This window comes from Mandrillus leucophaeus, unplaced genomic scaffold (assembly GCF_000951045.1).
Source record: "Mandrillus leucophaeus isolate KB7577 unplaced genomic scaffold, Mleu.le_1.0 Scaffold157, whole genome shotgun sequence".
NCBI classification, from domain to species: domain Eukaryota; kingdom Metazoa; phylum Chordata; class Mammalia; order Primates; family Cercopithecidae; genus Mandrillus; species Mandrillus leucophaeus.
Window position 1 is genome coordinate 2,896,823 of NW_012101554.1, and position 25,796 is coordinate 2,922,618.

The 25,796-nt window shown below is 40.6% G+C and overlaps 1 protein-coding gene across 1 annotated transcript in view; it reads left to right on the plus strand.

The window, feature by feature from the left end:
• RFX4 (regulatory factor X, 4 (influences HLA class II expression)) overlaps positions 1 to 25,796 on the plus strand; it is a 160,206-nt gene that overhangs the window by 43,522 nt on the left and 90,888 nt on the right. The window contains exon 4 of the mRNA XM_011975596.1: positions 8,583 to 8,706. Within this exon, the coding sequence (XP_011830986.1) occupies positions 8,583 to 8,706 (124 nt within the window). The remainder of the gene's footprint in view (positions 1 to 8,582; positions 8,707 to 25,796) is intronic.

Consider the following 25,796-nt stretch of genomic DNA (forward strand, 5'->3'; position numbering starts at 1 on the left):
AGTTAGGTAACATAGTTCTAAAAAGAGAGGCTGAACACTTTTAGCTCTGAACGCAACCAGTGTTGATAGATAATACCGCTAGATGTGACTGTGTCCCTCCAGATGACCTCAGCTACAGATGGAGAAAGGTCAGTTAAGCTGGACAACCCAATGCCAAGGGCAGAAATGTCTCAGGGAATGAGATGCTGTGTTGTGGAGCCACAACTTTTTTTTTTTTAAAAAGTATTTTGTGCTGTGGGTAAATGTGTCAAATGGTAAAGCCATTTGATGGGCAATTTTGCAATCCCATTAGCATTTGAAGCACATGTACCCAGCAGCTCTGCTTCTTGATGCCGGCAGGGAGAAACACTCCCACACAGGTGTGTAAGGGGGCACATATGAAGATGTTCTGCACGGCCCTATTCATAATGGCAAAGTGCAGTAGAGATGAGTAGACACTGGGTATAGGTGGAAAGGGACCGCTGAGGAGGTAGCTTCTGGTAGGGGATGGTGCCAAAATCACCTCAGCTACTGTCCAGGACCACCAGAGTTCTGGGCTGCAAACCCGTAGCCTAGGCCCCAATAGAAGCGTTGGGAACCGAATGGAAATTGCAACACTGTGCTTAATACATTGCCTAGTTTTATCAAAAAAAAAAAAAAAAAAAAAAAAAAAAAAGAAGAAGGGACTTGAATAACCAAAAACTGAGCTGAGAGATTCCAGAAGCTGCCTAAGCCCAGGCCTTACCGGAACACTAATTCAGTATGTTGTAGGTCAAACCCAGGGTGGGAATTGGATGCTACTGTTCTGGTCCAGTTTAGACATTACAATGGCAGAAATAAATCTCTGGTTCAGTCCATTGCCCCGCATCAGCCAAACCTACACGTTCAGCAATCACCTGTGGGATGCCAGGCTTGTCAGGTGATGTCACTGCTGAGCACACCTAATCCTCATGAAAATCCTGTAGAGAAGGCAGGACAGTTACCTGTATTTAAAGAGGAGGAAACCAAGGTAGTCTCTTTCTACACAAAGAGGGGGACATTCCTGACTCCCCAAGAAAATCCTCAACAACGAGGAAGCTGGGTCAGCTGAGGTCCCTTGAGAAATGTCAGGGTCCACACAAACGCATGTTTCTGATTGGCTGGTCTACTTAGCAGCAAAGCATGGCTTAACCGTTGTGTAATGAAATAGATTTGTTTTTCGTTTGTTTTATTTTGCTTTGGAGTTTTCTAGACTCAGCCTCAGTCCTAACCAGAGCCCATATGAGCCAAAGCCCACTGTTTTCTATTCATTGGCTGTCTGGTGGTGTTATCTCCCTAGCTCCCATCTTCCTTCTGGTTAACTGTCGGTTTCTTAAAGGCCAGGGCAAGGGTAGTGTCTTCTTGTTCATGGCTATATTCTACAGTGGCTGGCACATAGTAGGTGCTCAGTAAAGATATGCTGACTGACCAAATGCATGTCAGTTTCTGGCACACAGTGAGAACTTTAGAGGCATCATACCTGAGTTCATACTTTTTAGCCTAGCTTTTCCCAGCTGAGTTGCTGTGGACAAGCCACTTTACTTCCTTGACCCTCCATTTCTTCCTCTATGTCCTAGGGCATAGTGTTACTCATCTTGTGCGGGTAGTGAAAGCAAATATGAACATCGCTAGCGCACGGTAGGCACTTGAAAATGTAAATCAAATGTATTAATATTAACCATGCTTTTCCTTTAACCACCCAGATAGTAAGATTAATAAAATACCAGAGTCCCTTGACCTGTGCAAAAGCCTGTCTTCCTTCCTGTCAGCCTTTCCTCCTTTCCCCTCCTTCCTCCTGCAGTGTTTACCGACTGTGTAAGGAACCATGTGCTAGGAACCATGTTACAACCATGTTACACCTAGTTACACAGTGCTAGGAACCATGTTAACATCAATGGGAATTTGGCTTGGTCCCTGCCCTTGAAGGACTTTCAGTTTAAGAGACAAAACATTACCTGAATATTCCACAATATTGTAAAATAATGCTGATCGTTATTCTTTATTGAGTGTTCCCCACAATAAAGGGCCTCAGGCTGTGCATGGATTCTTGTCTAGTCCTCACAGCAAGCTTGGGAGATGGCACAGTTTCTCTCATTTTACAGGTGAAGGAAGTGAGGGAGTTCAAGTAACGTGCCCCAGGCTATACAGCTTGTAAGTGGCGGAAGCAGGATTCAAACTCAGTGATCTCAAACTCTAAAACCGGTGCTGCCTCCTGAGGAAAGCTATTTGGGCCATAAACTATGAGGAACTATGGCCATGCCTGGGAAGTAGTGAGAGCTTTATGAGTAGAGGATGTGGCTTTTCTACAGACATAACAATAGCTGGCATTTAGACCACTGCAGCACTCTACATGTTACCGAAGGAATAAACGAATCTGGCAAGGAGGAAAGGATGAAGAAGTGGTTAGCAGATGGGGTTGGGTGTGCATTGAATGTAGTTCCAAGGAAGAGAAATGTGAGTTGAGCCTTGATGCGTGGAGCATGGTGGAAGAGGTCATCCCCTGCGGTAGGAAGGTAACCGATCGTGTGTGGGAGTGGAAGGTGACCAGGTGTGTCTCAGGAGCAGGAAACAGTTCAGTTGGCTGGAAAGAGGTATACGTGTGGGAAAGCAGGCCGGAAAAGGAGCCAGGGGCCTTGGATGCCACGGTCAGGAATCTGGATTTTTGTGGAGAAGGAACAGGAAGCCACTGACGGGTGTAGACTACTGTCTTGTCCTGATTGTTTAGCAAGGGTTTTTTTTGTTTTGTTTTTTTGTTTTTTTCATAGCTTACAGTCTCAGATCTCTGTGACAACTTCAATGATAAGTTATAATTGTTAATATTTTTAAAAATCCTGTTGCCTTGTAAAGTCTGGGCTTTCTGTAAAAAAAAAAAAAAAAATTCCTGTTGTCTTTTTTTTTCTTTTTTGGTAAAAGAGAATAAAAAAGTTTCTGTTCTTGACATGTGTTCAAGAACTTGAGAAGTGAATACTTTGAGCTGATGCAGAGCGACCTTTCCTAAGAATACATCAATCATGCTGCTCCCATGCTATCAAACAGCTGATTGGTTTAACAGATCTCTGTGTATACATATAAGAAATCACAGGTTTAAAATGAGGACAGTGGGACATTATGCCAGGTGCTGAAACATTTGCTTTTCATTTTAAGTGCTGATACAAAGCTTCCTCCATGTGCCCTAGGAGGCCACATGCTGAAACCTTGTGAGGAAGTCTTCTTAAAAATATATAACTCAGATAATGACTCATGTTAGCTAGCAGACTGAGCTCATTATCTCTCCATAATAGGATAGGCTCAATTCAAATATAATCAAGTTGTTAAATAGAAGATAAGGAAAATGGAAGAAGTGGGGAATTTTTTTCTGATCATTAAAAAAAACCCAGGTATAATGGAGTATTGTTCACCATGTCAGACTAATGATGTCCTCTAAAAGAGTGGAGGAAACGGGAAAATTTCATCAGATATGAAGAAGAATAATTAACTGCCTTTCTTTCTGCCATGCCTTGGTCAGGGAAGTGGACATTCCAATTAGCAACTTTAGTAGACAGACAGAACCTCTGGATTTTGTGAGGTTTGGGCAAAGGTGTCATGATGCTATTCCTGTAGAAACTCATCAAGCATCAAAGGGGCCCTTCCGTGCCAATTACATCCATTTGTTCATAGAGCTTATTAAAATGCTTGGTAGTTATAAGCCACCTAGTTACTTTGAGGCTCAGAAGCTCCGGAAAGAGGAACAAAACGTGGGCTGAAATATGCTTATTTAGGAGGCTCTGGCCTTTGACAGGTAACTGTTTAATTAGCTCAGCCTGTGTGAACCATGACTTACACCTATCTGATTTGAATAGTTTGTTGCTGCTATGGGTTCATTTGATGTGATGTTTCTTAACCATGATCTTGTATTTTAATCTTGACCTCTTGGCCAGATTTAGTGAGCACACAAGTCACAAGAACAACAAACGGAAACTGAGGCACAGGGAGCTTAAATAAAGTAACTAATGAGTGAAGGTGCCAGGAATGTCCTTGGAAACTCATGCTGTTTGACGCCGCATTTGAAAGCATGATTTTCACCCTTAACTGTCCTCTCCTTCTGCATTTCTGATCGTGGGGAATGGAGCCCTCCATTCATGCATTCTGCCCAGTTAGGAACCTGAGAGTTTGCCTGGTTGCTCCTGTCCTCCTCACATCTGGCAGCATGAGGCCCACACCCTAAGTGTTATCTCTGCCCCCACAACCACTGCTTCAGTTCATGCCACATCATTTCCTGCCAGAACTATTATAGTAGCTCCTAATTGGTCTCCTGTGTTCATTCATTCATTCAACAAGTCCTAATTAATCAGCCACTACGTGCCAGGCTTTGATGGTCCTCCTGGGCCACCTCCCCTTGAGGCGCAGAGCAAACTTTCCAAAGAATGCATTGAGCATGCCACTCCCATGCTTAAAAAAGAATCTAATTGGTTTTAAAGGATTTCTATCAATTTAAATAATCATATGCAAGATGAATTCTGAATGGTTTGAAATGCACATTTGTTTAGTATGTTCATGGATTTTTTTTTAGCCAAAAAAAATTCTAGGAAGCCATTAGCAAAAATAAGCAAAAAGGGATACTTTTATCTTCCCCACAACTTGTCATACACAAAATTGCAGTTGCCCAAATTGTTCTTATGTATGCATGAGAATGGAAAATGTTCCACTACAAGTGTTGAAGTCAAATCTCTTTTAAAAACTGCTTAATGGAACTCTCAAAAGTCAGAGATGGCCAGGCACGGTGGCTCATGCCTGTAATCCCAGCACTTTGGGAGGCTAAGGCGGGAGGATCATTTGAGGTCAGGAGTTCGAGACCAGCCTGGCCAACATGGAGAAACCTCATCTTTACTAAAAATACAAAAATTAGCCAGGTATAGTGGTGGGTACCTGTAATCCCAGCAACTCAGGAGACTGAGGCAGGAGAATTGCTTGAACCCGGGAGGCGGAGGTTGCAGTGAGCCAAGATGGCACCACTTCACTCCAGCCTGGGTGACAGAGTGAGACTCTGTCTCAAAAGAAAAAAAAAAGTCTAAGATGACACCTATGAGACAGGTGTTTCGTTGTTGTTTTTGTTGTTTGACATTCTTTTATTATACTCAAGCCATTCCTGGCAAATAGAACATATTAAGCTTTAAATTATTGTTTAAATTATTAAACTATTATTAAATTAAATTTGTTTAAATTAATGTCAGTTATTGTTGTTATTGATGATACTATTATCATTATCATTATTATTATTCCTATAGCATCCTGGAAGAACTCAGGTCTTCCTGACTCCTCTGAGTCTTTGTTTCTTTCAGTCCTCCTGAGTACAACTCTACTGCCTTCTTCTGAAAATAACATTTTTATAGTAACTCTTCAACTCCAAGGGAGTGCTAAATTCTTAAGCCAAATAATATCCATTTGTGTGGCATTTAAAGACTCCCTCCACCTCCCATGGTTCTTCCCTTTAGATACCCCTTCCTTCTCTCTCCACTTGGATCGGCATCTCCATCATTCAAAACACATGGCACTGTCTCCCATCCTCGCTGTTCTGCTTGCCTGGAACCTCCCTCCCTCCCCCAACTACCATGGCAGAATACCAGAGAGGTTTGGACTGAGACAAACCCTCCTACTTACTAGCTGCATGACTGGGCAAATGAGTTACACCCTCTGAGCCTCAGACTCCTATCCTGAAACATATGTATAAATACCTACCTCATACCATACAGTTATTGTGAGATCAAATGAGACCATGGATACCCAGGGCCCAGCACCTAGTAAGAGCTCAACAGATGCTAGCTGTTGTTGTTGTTTGTTGTTACACAATTCCAAACCCAATTCTTCCATGAAACTTTAATTATCTACTCTCATCTACACATCAATCTCTCTGTTTTCCCACCTTCAACTATACCTATGGTCATGAGTTTATAGTAATTAAATATTATTTCTTATGCATGCTTCTCCCCAAATAGACTGCAAAGTTAACTAGGACATAGATCATGTCTTATGCCAATACAAGTGCCTACAGGAGCCAGACAAGGAACAGAAAATAGACAGGGTACAAAGAAATAGGGAGGAGTGAGGACTCTGGCCAACTCCAGGGCACATGTAGCTCTGGCCAATTGTTGTCGTGCGGGAATATGGGTCCAGTGTTGCCAGATCTCAGCTTTTTCAAAAGAAGCCAGAAATCCAGATTCTTATGTGCAATGTCCTGAATTTTAAAAATTGGGCCAACACTGTTCAGGCCAAAACAAAGCATGTCTGTGAGACCCCAGTTTGAGAAAGCTGTCTTATTCAGATGGCCCCTACAAGTTTGTACGCGAGCTGGTTATTTGGACCTCTGAACTCACTTTTATAGAGAAACAATGCCGTGAATGGCAGTTAGGGGTCCAGGCTAACCTCCCAGGCTGATTTTCATTCATACTGGACCTGAAGCTTAGGATAGTCCTAAGAAACCTGTTCTTTATGTGAAACCCTTTTCTCACCGGAAAACACACTTAGAATTCCAATTTATGATGTCAAAGACATACATCAGAATGTAAGCCTGTTCAGGACAGGACCATTGTTTTGTTCACCACTGTTTCCTTAATGTCTAGAACATCGCCTGGCACTTAGTAAATACTTGTTGAGTTAAAGGTTATCTATGTCTTTGTCCATCTGTCTACCATTAATCTGTTCACTGTGTGCAAACATGAACTATCTTGCTCACTGTGATATCCCCAGTGCCTGGCAGGTGATAAGATCAATAAATATTTGTTGAATGAATAAATGACTGAAATAATCTATCCATAAGACACTTAGTGACCACCTACTGTGTGCCAAGGAATATGCTGTATCTCAAGGATGCAGAAGTGACTCAGACACTATCCCAGCCTCAAGGAATTTGATCACCTAGAAAGGATTACATCAACTGTTTCTGGGAACATTTCTAACAACCATCCCAAGTGACTCAGTGTTCCCCATCCCAGAAGACGGGGAGTGGATGAGATGATCGGGGACTGTTCAGCACCAGGTTTTGTCTTGGTGCTGACAGGTCTGTGTCCCTAGGGTTGTGTCCCCCTCTGCGGGGTTTGGATATGAAATGATTGAACTGATGTTCTTGCAATCACATGTTGGAATGAGTTGAACAAGCGCTGCCCTTTCAAGTGGGCACCTTGGGGGGCCGTGTCCTCATTCCACTTCACTTACAACAGTGCTGGGCCACTTCTTTGGCAAATGCTCTCAGAGGGAGTTTTGAAGCCACTTGAGGACATTTGTTTCATCACTTTGGAATTACGCCTTATTTTTGACCCAAAAAATTGGGGCTGGGGGATGGGTTTCCAGTTACTTTATCCCCCAAACTTGCTTCCAAATCACTTTGGGTTGTTTCCTAAAATCTAGTTAATGACCAAAGGAGAAATGTTTCTGTTGGTGAGTTGATTTAGCCGTAGGTGCCCCAGGCTTCGAAGGCATGACCCTAAGAGAAGTTCCCAAATTGCCTTGTGCCACAGCAGTTTTCTTGGGAAAGGTATTTAACTTCCAGAGTGCCTAGGACAATGGAGGCAAGATACATTTGGATGCCTACATTCTGGTGTTTGGGTTAAAGAATAATAAATTATTTAAACCCTGTATCTAATTTTTGTTTATATCCCCAATATCTAGCACAGAGTCAGGACATATCGTGCCCAAAAATGTTTTCTGGAGAGGAAGAATGAATTATGAGGAGGTCTGACGTCTTCTCAGTGCTCCCCATGCACGTGCCAGGCACAATGCGGATGCTTGTCACACATTACCTCATCTAATCATTATAACCACTTTAGAAGGCACTTACAATTCAGTCCCTCCAAAAGGAAACTGAGGCCTGAGCTTCATTAAGTAACTTGCCCAACGTCACCAAGCCAGCAAGTGACAAGGCTGGGATGTAAACCCAGTTGTAGAAAATCTCTCCTATAGAATTCCTAACAGAGACTCAGTAAGAAGGTAATGGGTATAGAATCATTACCCCTAGCACAGCAGAGAAGAAGAGGATTCTAAAGTAATCACGGAGCCAACTTCCTTCTCTGGTCATGAGACCTCCCTTCAGTCAGCAGATTAGTGGCTGTACAGCTGTATAGGCCTCTCTCAGGGCATTGGTTTTCCAGACAATCCCCCTCCATTGCGTTTGTCAGCCAAGGAGCTCCAAGATGTTGACACATCCTCCTTTGGCTTTTAGCTATTACAAGTGGCTCCTTAAGTGGGTCTGTGATTCATTCCTGGCTGATTGGGGCACCCACAAGACCCTATGTAGTTTTTGGAGTTTGCAGGTATCTGATCTAGCCAGAACAAGGCCAGGCCAATAACAGTACAGAGTAGAGGATCTGTGACTTTGGGCTGAAAAAGTAGCCTCGTGTTATACCCAAAGGGGCCAGGATTCTGACACTGCCAAGCCACTCATGCCAGGCTTGACCTTGGGTAGCTTGCTTTGCCTTCCTGGGCCCCAGCTTCTCCACCTGTAGAAAGAACGCGATTTTTAAGGTCTGCCCATCTCTGGAGGACTAGAAAGAACAGACCGTTCTTGCTTGGGGAAGGTAACACAGTTTTTGCTCATTGGGCGTTTATTTCCCTAGGCTGGAGGAGAACTATGAGATTGCAGAGGGGGTCTGCATCCCTCGCAGTGCCCTCTATATGCATTACCTGGATTTCTGCGAGAAGAATGATACCCAACCTGTCAATGCTGCCAGCTTTGGAAAGGTGAGTCCAACCTCATCAGGCTTGTCCTCCCCACCACCCCAACTTTAAGTCATTTATACACGGTTTTAAAGCATTTTAGCTATATATTTTTTAAGTTATCAAAGTACTTACTTTGGTACTTTGACAACTTCAACTTCACTGTAATACTTTGCTATCAAAATTTCAAACAATTCAAAAACATTGTAAAGTAAGAAGGGTATGTCTAACTTGAATTTCCTCAGTACTTAATTTTCACAAAGCAACTTATTTTCTCTGAGGGGCAAATATTGAACTCAAAAGTGTGTTACACGGATGTCAATCAACCTGGGACAGGCAACCTTCTTGGCTTAGTCATTGGAGAAACTGGAAATGGCCCTGTATCCTTAGATTGGAGGTGTGGGAGTCCTCTGCAAGGAGGGGTACTATTTGCATTATCACCACAGTCCTAACTGTTCTCTTTCCACCTTATAATAAAAATACAATCCACATTTAGAGCCATGTCTACAAAAAATTGTTAGCACTGATCATTCCCATTTAATAGGCCAAGGAAAGCTGTTGGGACATTCTTTAAGACTGATCATTTATTTATTCGATGGCTAAAAATCTGTATTTTACACCAAAAAAACACCCAATTTGAGTCAACACAGCTAAACCCTTCCTCCTTTTGTTAGCTTCATTTTTCTACGTGTAATTTTTCCTGCATCTGCTAACAAAAATAGGCTTGTTCTGTACCACGATTCTTTATCAGTTTTCTGAGTGCAGGAATACGAAGGGCTGAAATGGCAGAAAGAGGTCAGTGTATGAGTTTCAGGAATTCCCTTTTCAGAGCCCCAGTAGATAAATCATCAGTAGGAAAAAACAAAGAGCAGTGTTAGGGCTGGGCCAACCACCCTGGAGAGCCCAAAAACGGAGTGGCTGAGAAATGGCTCCATTCAATAAATTGGGAGGATGCTCTATGATGACTTGGGGAGGAAAAAATGTTTTTGTGTTGATTAACACAATTTCTCCAAAGTGAAAGGGATGTTTTTTAAAAGTCAATAGAGAAACCACCTTTGACTATTTCTTTCATTCATTTCTTCAGTCCTTCAGTATTGGTAGAGACTGGCCGTGTGACAGGCCCTGTGTTAAGTAGTGGCAGTGGGGACCCAGAAAGGAACTTGGTATGGCTCTGCTATGGAGGTGCCCCTCAGCAGGTGGGAGAAGGGAGAGCACACACTGTGGATGTGTATGCTACCAGAGCTTGGTCAGGTGTTTGCGGTCCTGGAATATTCAGTGGCACCTACAAACCCCCTCGCAGAGGCCACAGTGGAGAGCCCAAATGAGGCCTCTTACGTACAGGCTGGGGGACAGGTTAGGTGAACCAAAAGACCAGGAATCCTCAGTTTCCTGGACTTATTATCTAACCTCTCTGAGCCTCAGCTGCCCCAGCTTCCTCAGGGGGATGTTGCAAGAGTCAACTGAGATGATGTCGGTGGATGATGGAAGGTACTGTTTACTCAGTCATCCAGTAACTCAGACATTTATCAAGCACCTACCATGTGCTATTACAACTGTTGCTGTTATGAATTCCGCGTGAGATGTCTGTGCATAGACATAAATAGATATTTGTTAGCTTATATTCTGCAAAACAAACAAGAACCCTCACCACTTTTAGAAACTTGGATCTGCCTGCATAAGAAGCCTCTATTCTCTTTTTCTCAACTACTTTTGTAACCCTATTAGCTTGTGGTTTTCTTGACCTCCTGATCTGGGTAAAATCAGTTTAAGCTCACGCCTTCACCTCAGCACCCCAGTCCCATTTTCAGTTTAAGTCTCAAGCCTGCCCCAAGACTTCAGCAAATCTCAAAGCATTTGCATTCTCAGGGTCACCTTGACTTGGGACTCTTCCTTCTGGTCATTAGCCATGTGTGGCTGTTTAACTTAAAGTTAAACGAAATAAAAACTTCAGTTCACTAGCAGTTGTATTAACCACATTTCAAATACTCAAGAGCCACATGTGACTAGAAGCTACCATATTGGGCAGTGCAGAATGGAACGTTCCCAGCATCACAGAAAGTCCTATCAGACAGTCCTGTGTTATACTGCAGTGAGTCAAGGAGGAAACTCAGCACCCCCTTTGCTTTTCACAAGACAGCCCACAGGAAGCCTCTGTGATCCCAGTAGAGTGAGATTTGTAGGAGAGGTTTACATCCCAAACAGGGTTTACATCCCAAACAGGGTCCTACGGAACAGACATACCCCACTTCAAAATGCTCTTCAGCCTCTTCACCACAGTGGGGGTTTACTGGTCTCGCCCCTGCTGGTTCCCAAAACTAGTCCCAGCCCTTCTCCACCCTGCTGTCTCCCTTTTCTCCTCTTCCATCTCCCTTCTCCTCATTCTCCTCTCCCCCTCCTCCTTGAGACACCCCCCACCAAATGTCTCTCTTCTGCAATCTTGGGTTTCTGCTGACATCTATGCCCGCAGAGGTATCTCACTTACCCCAAATAGCTTTTCAAACTATTTTTCCGAACAATATATTTTCTCCCGAAGAATTATACTGCCAGCTGCTTCCAAAATAGTCATTAAAAAAAAAAAAAATCTAAACTCCATCTTATCTTCAGCCTGAAAACAAGGAAATACTCAAATGGCATTAAGAGCACAAATGCAAATGCTCTGTGCAGCTGCCTTGCCATCAATTTCAAATGGACTGGGAATTGGGGCTGTCCTTCCAGCCACAGAGGAGAGGAGCTGCCTGCTAAGGGTTTCCACACTGAGCTTGCGGGATTGAAATCCCAGACACATTTGCCTTTCCTGAGGACTCCAGCATGCTGCAGCTGTCATCTCCTTGAGAGAAAGGGACTAGTTGTTCTGTGAAACTTTGAGGTGAAATCGTGGACAGTCTTCCTTTGAGCAGATCCATCCAAACCTATGATTCATTGATGAACTTTTAACTTAGAGCAGGCGAGGTTTAATATTTCAGCTTAGCTTTTGGAGAACAAATATATCAGTAGTAGTCTCTACCTAGCTTGCAAGTGGGCTGAGGCAACACAGACATCAATGCTGAAGCTGTTCCCCAGGGTGACCTGGTTGGGATACCATTCTTCATAAAGTGGGTGGCAGCCATTGCTTCTCTGCAAGTAAGATCTGAAATATAAATCCTCTTTCCAAGTCTCTGGCCAAGCCCCATAAGCACCAACTTCCAGTAACGCTGTATTGACTTTGGGTCCCAGAATTAATTTAGGGAGTGTAGAGAATGTGAAAGCTTCTAGCTGAACTGGTCTTGTACCTGCTTTCTCTGTTAAGGGTAATAAAAAGTCACCCAACTTGGAGTCATTGAACTTTTCTGAGCTCGCATTTCCTTATCTTTAGACAGGAATAATCCCTCACGAAACTAGGGATAAAATGAGACAGTGCTTATGAGGGTGTTTTTTGAAACTATAAAGTGCTCTGCCCATCAAAAAAATCATCATTCTCTAAATGAGGGCCTCATTCCATCTTACCTCCTGTATTTCCTTACTGTGCTTTATTTTTCTTTATAGCATTTATCATGACTTGAAATAGATATATTTATACATTTAGACAGTATAGTTTTCTCTCTCTCTACAGATATATAGCTAACTTTCCCTACTGCTATTCTAGGCTTGCCAAATATCTGTATCTATATCTATATCTACACCTTCCATGTGAGTATAGAGAAGCATTATATATACATAATGATTTTGTTTTGTCTGTCTCCTCTAGAATGAAAGCTCTATGAGGACTTTTTTGTTCATTATGCATCCCTTACACCCGGAACAATGCCTGGCACAGAATAAGCCCTCAGATATTTGTTACATGTTGTATGATTTATATTTACATTACTTGTCAGGGACGATGTGAATCATTTTTAGGTATGTGAACTCATTTAACCTTCATGATAATAACTCTATGAAACTGGTGTTGTATCCATTTTCCTTTAGCCCATTTACTGAGTAGGAACGAACTTATTGAGGTACACGTGGAAACTAGCTGTATTTTTACTTACTTTGAAAAATCGCCTTCAGAGTTCTCTGTCCAACTCTTCCTGTTCTGATGATGATGTCTTCAGAGGAAATCCCACAGCATCTGGCCATGTTCACCCATCACATCCGTCTTGGTTGAATAATTACAGCTCATTCTCAGCTATTAAAAAGTGCAGTTCAGTCCAATTTAAAACTTCAATCTCACATCTAAGTCAGGGCTTCTTCCTCCTTGTGGCTTAGAATTTGCTCTGGGAAAGAGGGGTAGGGTCAGCTTTTTCTCCTTCCTTTTCTGGCTCCTCCAGGGTTGGGGGTGGGAGACAGTGGAGGAGGAAAGGCAAGAGTCATTCGACCAACTGGTGCTCACTGGGGGCTTCTCCTAGCTATCAATGCCTTCTGCTATGACTGTCACCCAAATGCTGGGGCCAGGGGTCCTGTCATAGGTTTTGGGGGAGCCACTGTGGATCTCTGTCCACATTAACTGAGAGATGCACTCTCTAGCCAACCTCCTACCACCTCCACTCACAGGCTGCTTTGGCCCTGCAGGTAACTGAGGAGTCCCTCTGTCACTCTGTTATTGTGTTGGAAGCTTCTGGCCAACTCACTGCACACTGTTACACCCTGATTCTTAGAGATGCCCAGAGGAGCCCCACAAAGCAGAACTGGCAGATAGAACTCAATGAAGCATAAACAAAAAATAGCTTTGCTTTGTTCCAAGTTTGTCTGTGGCTCACTTCCTTCCCTGACCCCTGATGGTTGCATGGCAGATTGAATAGCTTTTGGGTTATTGATTATAAGAACAAGCATCTTCTCAATAATTTAGACTCTCTTTTAGATGTTAAAACTCCATCCAGTCCAGTTCTTGAATTTAAAACTGCAGTCTCACATCTACTTCAAAACTCCTCCCTAGCCCAGCTTGGGTCTGCCTATCTCTGGCTTGGACACCCACAGTAAGGAAGGGAAGAGTGTGATCTGATCTTCTTCCCTTCCCTGGCCTTTCCCTCCTGCTCCTGGTCCCTTTAGGTGTGTTAGACTGAGAAAAAATACTTCCAGAATATAACTCTAGCTCTCCAGGGAAACAGTGAAATAAATTTTTAGAGAACAACAGAACTATAAATTGAAACAAACATATAGTAATAGGGATCAGAATTGGCATGCACATGATGTTGTCCAAGCTTACCAATAGGCAGTTTTTTAACAGATGGTAGAAGTGTCTAGCTCTGTCTAACTTAGAATGCAACATTCAGTTTTCATACAATTAAATAGCAAACATTTATGTAGGGCTTTGTGTATACCTGGTACTGTTCTAAGCACTTTACATGTATCAACTTTGTCTAGTCCTCTAAATAACTCTATGAGGTAGATACTGTTATTGTTCCCATTCCATGGATGGTAAACTGAGTCCCAGAGAAGTTGGGTGATTTGCCAAGTTCACACAGCCAGTAAGTGGTGGACTTAGGATGTGAACCAGGGAAATACGGCTCCAGAGCCCATGCCCTTAGCCACCTCGTTTACACAGGATGAGTTATTTCAGGGCTAGGCTAGGTATGTGTGGAGGCAGGTTTTGTGTACACACTTGTCCTTTTGACTTTGTTGTAGTCGTTAGTAGTCATCTGGTGACCTCCTAGGTGATGGAATTTTGGAGAGAAGTCTCAGCCTCTCTGTATCTCAGGGGTCAAGTGTGCTGACCACTACAGTTGAGAAATGCTTTCCCAAATCTTCCCAGCTGGGGTGTTCTGGGTACTGTGGACTCTGGGGTACTGAGTACTACCTCCCTCAGCACCCGGGTTCATCCATTTATCTGATATTCATTTATCTTATGTCTGTGTGGGTCAAGTTCCATGCTGGGAGATGGGATACAGAGTGAAGTCTGCCTTCGAGGTAACAACCCTGTAGAAGAGACATATACACATGAGTGACTGCAAAACAAGATGGCAAATGCACTTCCCAAGTATGAATGCAAGATTGGAAGGACACAGGATTGGAAGGATGCTTCCTCCTTGTGGGGGTGAGGGGCAGCCTGAGAACCAGGCTAGTCATGGAAAAGCTCCAGGTACTGAGCATCCCCCTCCCTCAGCCCACAACCCTGGAAGATCCATGAAAGCTAAAGTGAGTGTTTTAATTTCACCAGAAACCTCCTTCTCCTGCTTGACCACTTGTCTTTCAGAAACTCTAAAACAAAAACTCTACCCACACAAAGATGGAACATCACTGCATTTGGCCAACAAGCTAAACCTTTTCAGAAAGAAAAACTGAGCCTCAGATTTTGAGCAAAGAGAACATCTCTAACCTACAAATGAGTTGCTTTCCAAGCATTTGAAAGATGCATTTCAGTAGAGCAGAAGTCCTCAACCCCTGGTCTGTGGACTGGTACTGGTCCATGGCCTGTTAGGAACTGGGCCACACAGCAGGAGGTGAGTAGGTGGGTGAGTGAGCGAGCCTTACCTCTTGAGCTCCACCTCCTGTCAGATCAGTAGTGGCATTAGATCTTCACAGGAGTGAGAACCTTATTGTGACCTGTGCTTGTGAGGGATCTAGGTTGTGTGCTTCTTATGAAAATCTAATGCCTGATGATCTGAGGTGGAACAGTTTCATCCTGAAACCATTCCTTCAACCTGTCCGTGGGAAAATTGTCTTCCATGAAACCAGTCCCTGGTGCCAAACAGGCTGGGGACTGCTGCAGTAGAGGCCACAAAGTGAAAGAATGTCTTCTTCAACTAACACTTATTGAGGGTCCCCCATGTGCTGTAGCCCAGGAATTTCCAATAATGTCAGGTTTTGAGCCCTGAACTTAAGGATCTATCACCCTTACTCACCGTGTGATGATGGGCAGGTCCTTTTCCCTCTCTGAACCTCACTTCCTCCATCTATCAAATGGTGAAGTTAGTCTACAAGCATATGAGGATCCTTACCATATTAGCCCAAAACACTTTTCAACTAGAAATCATAAAATAGCTAACACTGACTCTGTGCCAGTTCCTGGGTAAGACCTTTTCATGGATTATCTCATTTTAATCCTTGCATACTCTGTGAATGAGATGCTGTGATTTGGGTTTTTTGTTTGTTTGTTTAAAACTTTTTAAAAGAGAAATTTTAGTTTTAACAGCAAAGAATACATTGTACAGAGATTTCTCGTATACCCCCATCCCCACACTTGCACAGCCTCCCCCATTATCAATATCCCTCACCAGAGTAGTACATTTGTTACAACTGATGAACCTACATTGACACATCATCACCCAAAGTCCATAGTTTACATTAGAATTCAATCTTGATGAATTCACTTACATTGGTGAATTCACTCACATTCTGTGAGTTTGGACAAATGTATAATAACATGTAGCCATTGTTTTGGTATCATGCAGAGTATTTTCACTGCCCTAAAAATCCCCTGTTCTCTGCCTAGTCCTCTCTCCCTGTCCCCTAACCCCTGGTAACTATTGCTCTTTTTACTGTCTCCAGTTTTGCCTTCTCCAGAATGTCATATAGTTGGAATCACACAGTATGTAGCCTTTTCAGATTGACCTCTTTCCATTCATAATATGCATTTAGGTTTCCTCCATGTCTTTTATGGCTTGATAGCACATTGCTTTTTAGTGCTGAATAATATTTCATTGTCTAGATGTACCATAGTTTATTTATCCACCTACTTACTGAAGGATATTTTGGTTGCTTCCCATTTTGGCAATTATGAATACAGCTGCTATAAATATGCATGTGCAGGTTTTCGTGTGGACATAAGTTTTCAGCTCCTTTGGGTAAATACCAAGGAGTGCAATTGCTAGATTGTATGGTAAGAGTTTGTTTAGTTTTGTAATAAACTGCCAAACTGTCTTCCAAAGTGGTTGTACCATTTTGCATTCCCACAGCAATAAATGAGAGTTCCTGTTGCTCTACATCCTCACCAGCATTTGGTGTTGTCAGTGTTCCAGGTTTTGGCCATTCTAATAGGTATGTAGTGGTATGTCATTGTTGTTTTAATTTGCATTTCCCTGATGATATGTGATGTGGAGCATCTTTTCATTTGCTTCTTTGCCATCTGTATCTCTTTGGTGAGGTGTTTGTTGAGGTCTTTGGTCTATCTTTTAATTGGGTTGTTTTCTTATTGTTTTTAAAGAGTTCTTTGTATCTTTGGGCAACAATCCTTTATTAGATGTGTCTTTTGCAAATATTTTCTCCCATCCTGTGGCTTATCTTCTCATTCTCTTGACATTGTCTTTCACAGAGCATACATTTTTAATTTTAATGAAGTCCCATTTATCAATTATGTCTTTAATGGATTGTGCCTTTGGTGTTTTATCTAAAAATTCATCATCATACTCAGGGCCATCTAAGTTTTCTTCTATGTTGTTTTCTAGGTGTTTTACAGTTTTGTGTTTGACTTAGATCTATGATCCATTTTGAGTTAATTTTTGTGATGGGTATGAGGTCGGTATCTAGATTCATTTTTTTTGCATGTGTATTTTCAATTGTTCCAGCATCATTTTGTTTAAAAGATTATCTTTGCTTCATTTATTGCCTTTGATCCTTTGTCAAAGATCAGTTGACTATACCTATGTGGGTCTATTTCTGGACTCTCTATTGTGTTTTGTTGTCCTGTTTGTCTATTCTTTTGCCAATACCATACTGTCTTGATTACTGTAGCTTTGTTGTACATCTTGAAGATGGGTAGAATCAGTCCTTCAATTTTATTCTTCTTCAATATTGGGCTGACTATTCTGGGTCTGTGGCCTTTCCACAGAAACATTAGAATCAATTTATTGATAGCCACAAAGTAACTTGCTGGGATTCTGAGTGGATTGTATTGAATCTATTGATCAAGATGGGAAGAACTGAAATATTGGCAATATTGCATCTTCCTATCCATAAATGTGGAATCTCTATTTTTATTTAGTTCTTCTTTGATTGAATTCATCCAAATTTTGTGGTTTTCCTCATATAGCTCTTATACATAGTTTGTCAGATTTCTACATAAGTATGTCATTTTGGGGGGATGCTAACATAAATAGTATTGTGTTTTCAATGTCAAATACCACTTGTTTATTACTGGCATATAGGAAAGTGATTGACTTTTGTATATTAACCTTGTATCTTACAACCTTGCTTATTAGTTCCAGGAGATTTTTTTTTTCTTTTGTAGAATCTTTTGGATTTTCTACTTGGACAATTATGTCACCTTTTGAACAGAAAGTTTTATTTCTGCCTTCTCAATCTACATGCATTTTATTTCCTTTTCTTGTCTTATTGCATTTGGCTAATGCAGTATGATGTTAAAAAGAAGTGGTGGGAGGGGACATCCTTGCCTTGGTCCTGATCTTAGTGGGAAAACTTTGAGTTTCTTACCATTAAGTATAATGTTAGTTGTGGGTTTTTTGTAGGTATTCTTTATCAAATTGAAGAAGTTACCCTTTATTCCTAGTTTGCAGAGAGGGTTTTTTTCTTTTTTTCAAATCAGAGTGGGTGTTGCAATTTGCCAAATACTTTTGTGCATCTGTTGATATGATCATATAATTTTTTAGCCTGTTGATGTGATAGATTACATTACTTGATTTTTGAATGTCAAACCAGCCTTGCATATCTGGGATACATCCCACTTGGTTATGGTGTATAATTTCTTTTGTACATCATTGGACTCAATTTGCAAATATTCTGTTAAGAATTTTTGCATTTATGTTTATGGGAAAATTGGTCCGTAACTTTTTAAAATGTCTTTTGTCTGGTTTTGGTACTAGGTAACAGTTGACCTCACAGAAAGAGTTAGGAAGTAGTCCCTCTGCTTCTGTCCTCTGAAAGAAATTGTAAAGAATTGACAAAATTTCTTCTATAAATGTTTGGTAGAATTTACCAGTGTACCCATCTGAACCTTTTTGTTTTGGAAGGTTATTAATTATTGATTCAATATACTTAATAGATATAGACCTATTCTGTCTGTTTCTTTTTGTGTGAGTTTTGGCAAATCAAATCTTTCAAGAAACTAATCCATTTCATCTAGATGATCAAATTTGTGGGCATAGAGTTATTTATAGTATTCCTTTATTATCCTTATAATGTCTATAAGATCTGTAGTGGTGTCTCCTCTTTCATTTCTAATATTACTAATTGGGGTCTGCTCTCTTTTTTTCTTTGTTATGCTTTGCTAGAGGCTTATCAATTTTATTGATCTTTTCAAAGAACTGGCTTTTGGTTTCATTGATTTTCTTTATTGCTTTCCTGTTTTCGATTTCACTGATTTCTGCTCTAATTCTTATTGTTTCTTCTTCTTACTTCAGATTAAATTCACTCTTCTTTTTCTAGTTTCCTAAGGTGGAAACTTACATTATTGATTTTATATCTTTTCCAATATATGCATTCAGTGTGATAAATTTTCCTCTACTCACTGCTTTCACTGCATCTCACAAATTTTAATGTTGCATTTTCATTTTTATTTGGTTCAAATATTTTTATTTCTCTGAGAGTTCTTCTTTGCTCCATAAGTTATGTAGAATTGTTATTTTATTTTCACATATTTGAGGATTTTGTAGTTATCTTTCTGTTATTGAATGATAGCTTAATTCTACTGTGGCCTGAGAGCAGACATTATACAATTTTTGTGTTTTATGACCCAGAATGTGATCTATCTTGATGAATGTCCCATGTAAGTTTGAGAATATATATTCTGCTATTTTGGATTAAGTAGTCTATTAATATCAATTATATTTAATTGATTCATGTCCTTACTGATCTTCTGCCTTACTGATTTCCATTTCTGATAGAGGGGTATTGACGTTTCCAACTATGATACTGGATTCATCAAGTTTTCTTTGCAGTTCTATTAGTTTTGGCTTCATGTAGTCTGATGCTCTGTTATTAGGCACATGTATATTAAGAATTGTTGTGTCTTCTTGGAGATTGATACTTTTATAATTATATAATGCCCTTCTTTATCCTTGATAACTTTCTTTGCTTTGAAGTATGCTCCATATGAAATTAATATAGTTATTCCTGTTTCTTTTGATTAGTATTATCATAGTATATTTTTCTCCATTCATTTACTTTTAATCTATATGGGTCTTTATATTTAAAGTGGGTTTCTTATAGACAACATATAGTTGGGTCTTGTTTTTTGAACTGCTCAGGCAATCTTTGTCTTTTAATTGATGCATTTAGACCATGATCTTCAAAGTGATTATTGATAAAATTGGATTAATATTTACCATATTTGTTAGTTTTCTATTTGTTACCCTTGTTATTTGTTACTATTTTTGTCTTCCACTCTTCTGCTGCCCTTTGTGGTTTTAATGGAGCATTTCATATCATTCCATTTTTTTCTCCTTTATTAGCATATCAGTTATACTTTAACATAAAAAATCTTTTAAATGGCCATCTAGAATTTGCAATATATATTTACAACTAATGCGAGCCCACTTTCAAATAACACTATACCACTTCACAAGAAGGGTGAGCACCTTATAATGAGAAAATCTTAACTTTGGTGCCCTCTGTAAAAAGTCACATACACACATACTCACATAGGTGTTTTAATTGATATACACATATAATCAAATATTTTGTTTCCATTATTATTTTGAATCACTGTCATCTGTTAGATCCATTAAAAAACAAGAAAAATAAGTTTTTATTTTACTTCACTTATTCCTTCATCAGTCCTCTTCCTTTCTTTGTGTAGATCTGAGTTTCTGACCTATATCAATTTCCTTCTCCCTAAAGAATTTCTTTTAACATTTCTTGCAAGTCAGGTTTACTGAAAACAAATTCCCTTAATTTTTGTTTGTCTGAGATAGTCTCTACTCTACTTCAGTTTTGAAGGATAATTTCTCAGTGTACAGAAACCTAGGTTGGTAGGTTTTTTCCTCTCAATACTTTAAATATTTCATTTCACCCTCTTCTTGTTTACATGATTTCCAAGCAGAAGTCAAAAGATAGTCTTATCTTTGTCCTGTATAGGTAACTGGATTGTTTTTCTCTCTGGCTTTTTTCAGGATGTTTTTCTTTATCTTTGATTTTCTATAGTTTGAAAATGATATACTTTGATGTAGTTTTCCTGTGACTTGGTTTTTTGTTGTTTGTTATTTGACATTTATCCTGCTTGGTGTTCTCTTAGCTTTTTGAATCTGTGATTTGGTGTCTGACACTAATTTGGGAAAATTCTCAGTCATTTTTGTTTCACATATTTCTTTGCTTCTTTTTTCTCTTTCTGATATTCTTATTATGTGTATTTACATCTTTTGTAGTTGCCCCATAGTCCTTGGATGTTCTGTTCTGTTTTTCAGTGTTTATTCTCTTCGCTTTTTAGTTTTTGATGTTTCTGTTGATATATACGCAAACTCAGAGAATCTTTCTTCAGCTGTGTCTAGTCACCTACAAATCCATGAAAGTCACTCTTCATTTCTATTACAGTGTTTTTGATCTCTAGCATTTCTTTTTGGTTCTTTCTCAGGATTTCTCTCTCTGCTCACATGGCCCATCTGTTCTTACATGCTGTCTAATCTATCAATTAGAGCCCTTAGCAAATTGATCACAGTTGTTTTAAATTCCTGGTCAAATTCCGACATCTTTGCCTTCTCTGGTTCTGATGCTTGCTGTTTCTTTAAATTGTGTTTTAGCATGCCTTGTAATTTTTTCTTGGTGGCTGAACATGATGGGCCAGGTAAGAAAGGAATTGCTGTAAATCACCTTTAGTCATGTGATGGTAAGGCATGTTGTGGCGGGGAAGCAATCTATTGTCCTGTGATTAGGTCTCAATCCTTTAGTGAGCCTATGCCTCTGGACTGTGAACTTTGCTACAAGTGTTTCTCAATTTTTTCCCTCCCTCTTAGATGTCATAGGATGGCTAAATTTGGCTAGAATTGAATATTTCCCTTCTTTCACATGAAAGGTTAGAGTTGACTGGTGTTCCGTTATTTCCTTCTCTGCATGGAAGGCTAGAGCTGACTGGAGTTGGGTATTTCCCTTCTCCCAAGTCAGTTAGGCTCTGATAATACCCCAGCAGATTAGGCTCTGGTTAACTAGCTTCTCCTGAAAGCGGGCCTTGTTAAGAACAGAGTGCTCCGGCATATTTCAAAATGGGCCCTTTTCTTCCCCCGCCTGCCGGAAGCATGAGGGACTTTTGCTCTGATATTTACTGTGGGAATCTGGTCACACTCCTAGAGGTACATCTCTCAATATTGTGTGGGTTCCTCTATGATTGGGCCTCCCTGGAGTTATTTTTTAACTCTCAGCCTTGTCTGCATTAAGCCTTCACAACACATCAATTACAATTCAGGTGTTCCTACCCCAGCACTGGCTCCTGAGGCAGTTCCCACTCCTGAGTCTCTGCTCCAGGAAGCCACGACTCCCTGTATTTGCCTGTCTCTCCAATCTTGGGGGCAGTAGTTTGCTCTGTGTCCTCCCCTCTCTTAGGGACCCAAGAAGAATTGTTGATTTTTCAGTTTGTTTTGATTTTTACTCGTTAGGATGAAGTGGTGACTTCAAAGCTTCTTATATACAGAACCAGAAACTGGAAGTCAAAATGCTGTTTTTATTCCCATTTAAAGATGAGGTAGTTGGCTCCAGGGCCTATGTTGTCAATATCGGATTTCTGATAATGCAAAGGAGCTAAACACTGGAGCGTTCTCTATAAAGTAGATCCTGGGTGGAAACCAGAAGGTCTCTGAGTTATTATAGAAATTGGGGCTGTGGGGAAAGGTGTCCCTCCCCATTCCTCAATAGTGGCTTAAATAAATTAGTGGTCTTACTTTTCTCACATAAACTAAGTCTAGAAGAAGGTAACCCAGCTGTAGTTGAGCAGCTCTATAAGAGCATCAGAGACCCAGGTTCTTTCTGTCTTTGTGCTCTGCCCTTTCTAGTAGATGGCTTCCAGTTTCTATATCACCTCATGGTCCAAAATGACTGTTAGACTCCAAAGACTATCTTCCAGGAAAGAAGTAGAAAAAAATGGGGTGAGGGGAGAAAAGTCAAAGTTCCCAGTTCAGTCAGCCCTCTTTAGACTCTTTCCCAGGACCCAGCCCAGTGATTTTCCCTTACATCTCATTGTCTGCCTTTGGCTATCAGGAAGGCAAGAAAATGTGGTCCACTCTATCCTGGAATAAAAACAATGGTTTGAGCCAGGTGCAATGGTGCAGGTTTATAGTTCCAGCTCCTCAGGCAGGAGGCTGAGGTGAGAGGATTGCTTGAGCCCCTGAGTTCGAGTCCAGCCTGGGCAACACAGTGAGAGCCCATCTCTTAAAGTTTTTTTAATTTAAATAAATAATTAGGATTTATTTATCTTGGACTAAGGATGAAAGGGAAAAAAATAATTAGGGTTTAGTAGGGAAGGAGTAGGCAACTAGCCATTTTATCCACATAAGGGCATTTCACACATCCATGTATCATTGTATATGCTACAGCTATGAAATGGAACTCAGGATCCTGGAAAAGTATAGGTTATTCTCTTAAATTATGAGCTCATGGGAAGTAACATAGGTGGTACAATGTGATCACTAAAGACCGTGGAGGGTGACATGATTCATGGTCAGGAATTTGCTGAACTTTTCAGGAAAAGGCTGGCTTATGGATAGGCACTAGATAGTTGTGATATAGTATAATTTGAATATGTGGAGAGGCCATTTGGCCTCGAAAATATACCTTCCAAAATAAAGGCTTAATGATGTCTTAAATTCCTGAATTCCACTCCTTTAAATCTGTAAAAATGCAACTAGAACAGAATAAGTTCATTCATTAATACTTATCACTTACTAACACTTCAGTATGTATGAGTTTAATCTATTAAGGAGACTTAGAGATCAGTTGATGCTATCCCTTCACTTTCCAGATGAGGAAATTAAAGCTCAGACGGACTGAGTGGTTTTCCCCATTTCCTACATTTAGTGGCAGGTCTCCCCCTCACCCACACTGGATCCAGTGGTGGGGCTGAGAGTGGGGAAGAGACACCAGTAAGAGGTAGAGAGACTGGACAAAGGGAAGCTGGGGTGACAGATGTGCTTGTATGAATTGAATTTATTTAGAGCCTGCATTTTTCCAGTGAGGACATGGGTAATTGGCAGTTTGGGTTGTGGGTGGCTCATCCTTGAAGATTTGGCTTCTTTCTCCTTGCTGACCATCCTTGAGCAATGGGGAAAAAAAGCCAAGTGTGTTCTGGGGACCTGTGCTTCATCAGCTGCACTTACCTGCATTGGAGAGGAGGATGGAGACCCCCTCATTTACATGTTGGCCCTCTTCTAGTCCCACCAGTCTGCCCACCCTCCTCCCACCCTGACCTGGGGTCACTCGCACACCCCTGAACTGACACAGTAGAAGATGAGGGCACTCTTGAGGCATCTTTAGGATTCTTCAAAGATGGTCTTTTTCCTAGTTATCAAAGGGAAAAAAACATGTACATAGACTTTCCTTCTACTTTTAATTCTTGCATATATTTTTCTTAATTTTTTTTAATCTGCTGTGGGGTGTCCATGTCAGAATGCCTGATTTCACACCAGGTTTTTTAAGGTGTTTTTGTGTGTGTGTGTCTGTGTGTGTATGTGTGTGTAGTACCATATAAAACTCTGAAGTCAAACTGTTTGGGTTTGAATTTGAATCCTGATTATACCACTTAGCGGCTGTGTGAGCTCAGATAATTTCCTAACAGTCCTGAGCCTCAGTTTCCTCATCTGTAAAATGGAATATTGATAGCAATCAATCACCTGGAGAACTCTTGAGATAATGACTGTAAAAGGGCTACTTAGCACAGAGCCTGATAAATATAAACACTCAATGCTTGTTAGTTAGGACTTCAGTTTATTATAGCAACATTTCATGACTTGAACACATCATGTTTTTAATATATTATCACTACCTTATCAGTGTTCCAGCCTTTCTAGGTGCTCTTCTTTCTGAACAATTTTGAGAACAATTGTTCTAAAAATGTCCTACATCACACACATGCTGCCATCACCACCCTCGCCCTCTCTTATTATCATCTTCAGAATTATTCCATTTTTGACTTAACCTGTATCTTATGTAACTCACCTCATTCTAACTAAATCAGTGTGTGATGACTGTCTTCTCTCATGTACATGTGACACATATCCAGTCACCCTGAGGACAATGAGGGGTTCACATATGGATTTTTGGAATTCTTGTTATTGCCATCCATGGTACCCCTCAAGGGGCAACAGATTCACTGTTACCTTTCCAGCCCTGGGGCTTTTCAAGGAATCCTTCATCAATCCATATGCATGATTTGAAATTCCACTTCTGTCTCGTTGCACTCAGTATGAATTTCTTATAGAAATTTTGCAAATTCTCTTAGGGAATTTCCTGTGGAATCTGTAGCATTCCCTAACCCTTTCATTCCCCAGTTCCTGGCACCCAGGAAGTGCCATAAAAATTGTTGAATAGGTAAGAGTTATGTCAGTATAGTAAAATGACCCCAGCAAACACTCATTTTAATATGGAAGCATTGAGATAGGATCTTTTACAGTCCCCATTCATATCACCACTTTAATTATTTTTTCTTTTCGGAAAAATAGACTAGGTTTATTGTCAAAAGAAAAAAAGTGAATATTCCGCTTTCAGAGTTAAATTTGTGACCATTAGTTCCCTTTAGCCAACTTCTTTCCCTAATCATTTCTCTCTTTTGTTCAAAGAATTGTTTCTTATGTGTGTTTTTAAAAATATGCCATGAGATTTCCACAATACATGGTTATAAAACAGGAACTTGTCATTGTATTAAATTTCTAATTTCTTGCTACTCGAAAAGCCTTCTTTTCCCACACCTAAAATGACCCTGAAATAAGACCCACAACTCTCATTTTTAAACTGTGTTCAACATACCTGACTCTATTCTACATGAGTGTATCTCCTTCAGTGTGTGGAAGGACATCTACTGATTCCATTACATTAGAATTTCTTTTAGATCACTTCTTGTTGATGGCAAATCTTTACCTACTGAGGGTGGGTGGAATTTTTGAAAACAAAAGCCTGATGACTAAGTTTGGAGATCAAGCTGATCAAGATCATATTATTTGGGGTCAAAATTGAAGGCTGTATTATGTAGAGTGATGAGACTGAATGGCCTTCCTTGGTGGCTCTGGGGGTATCTCTTGAAGCAACACCAAGAGAGGCAGTGGGGCAGGGGGTGTCATTCACAATGAGGG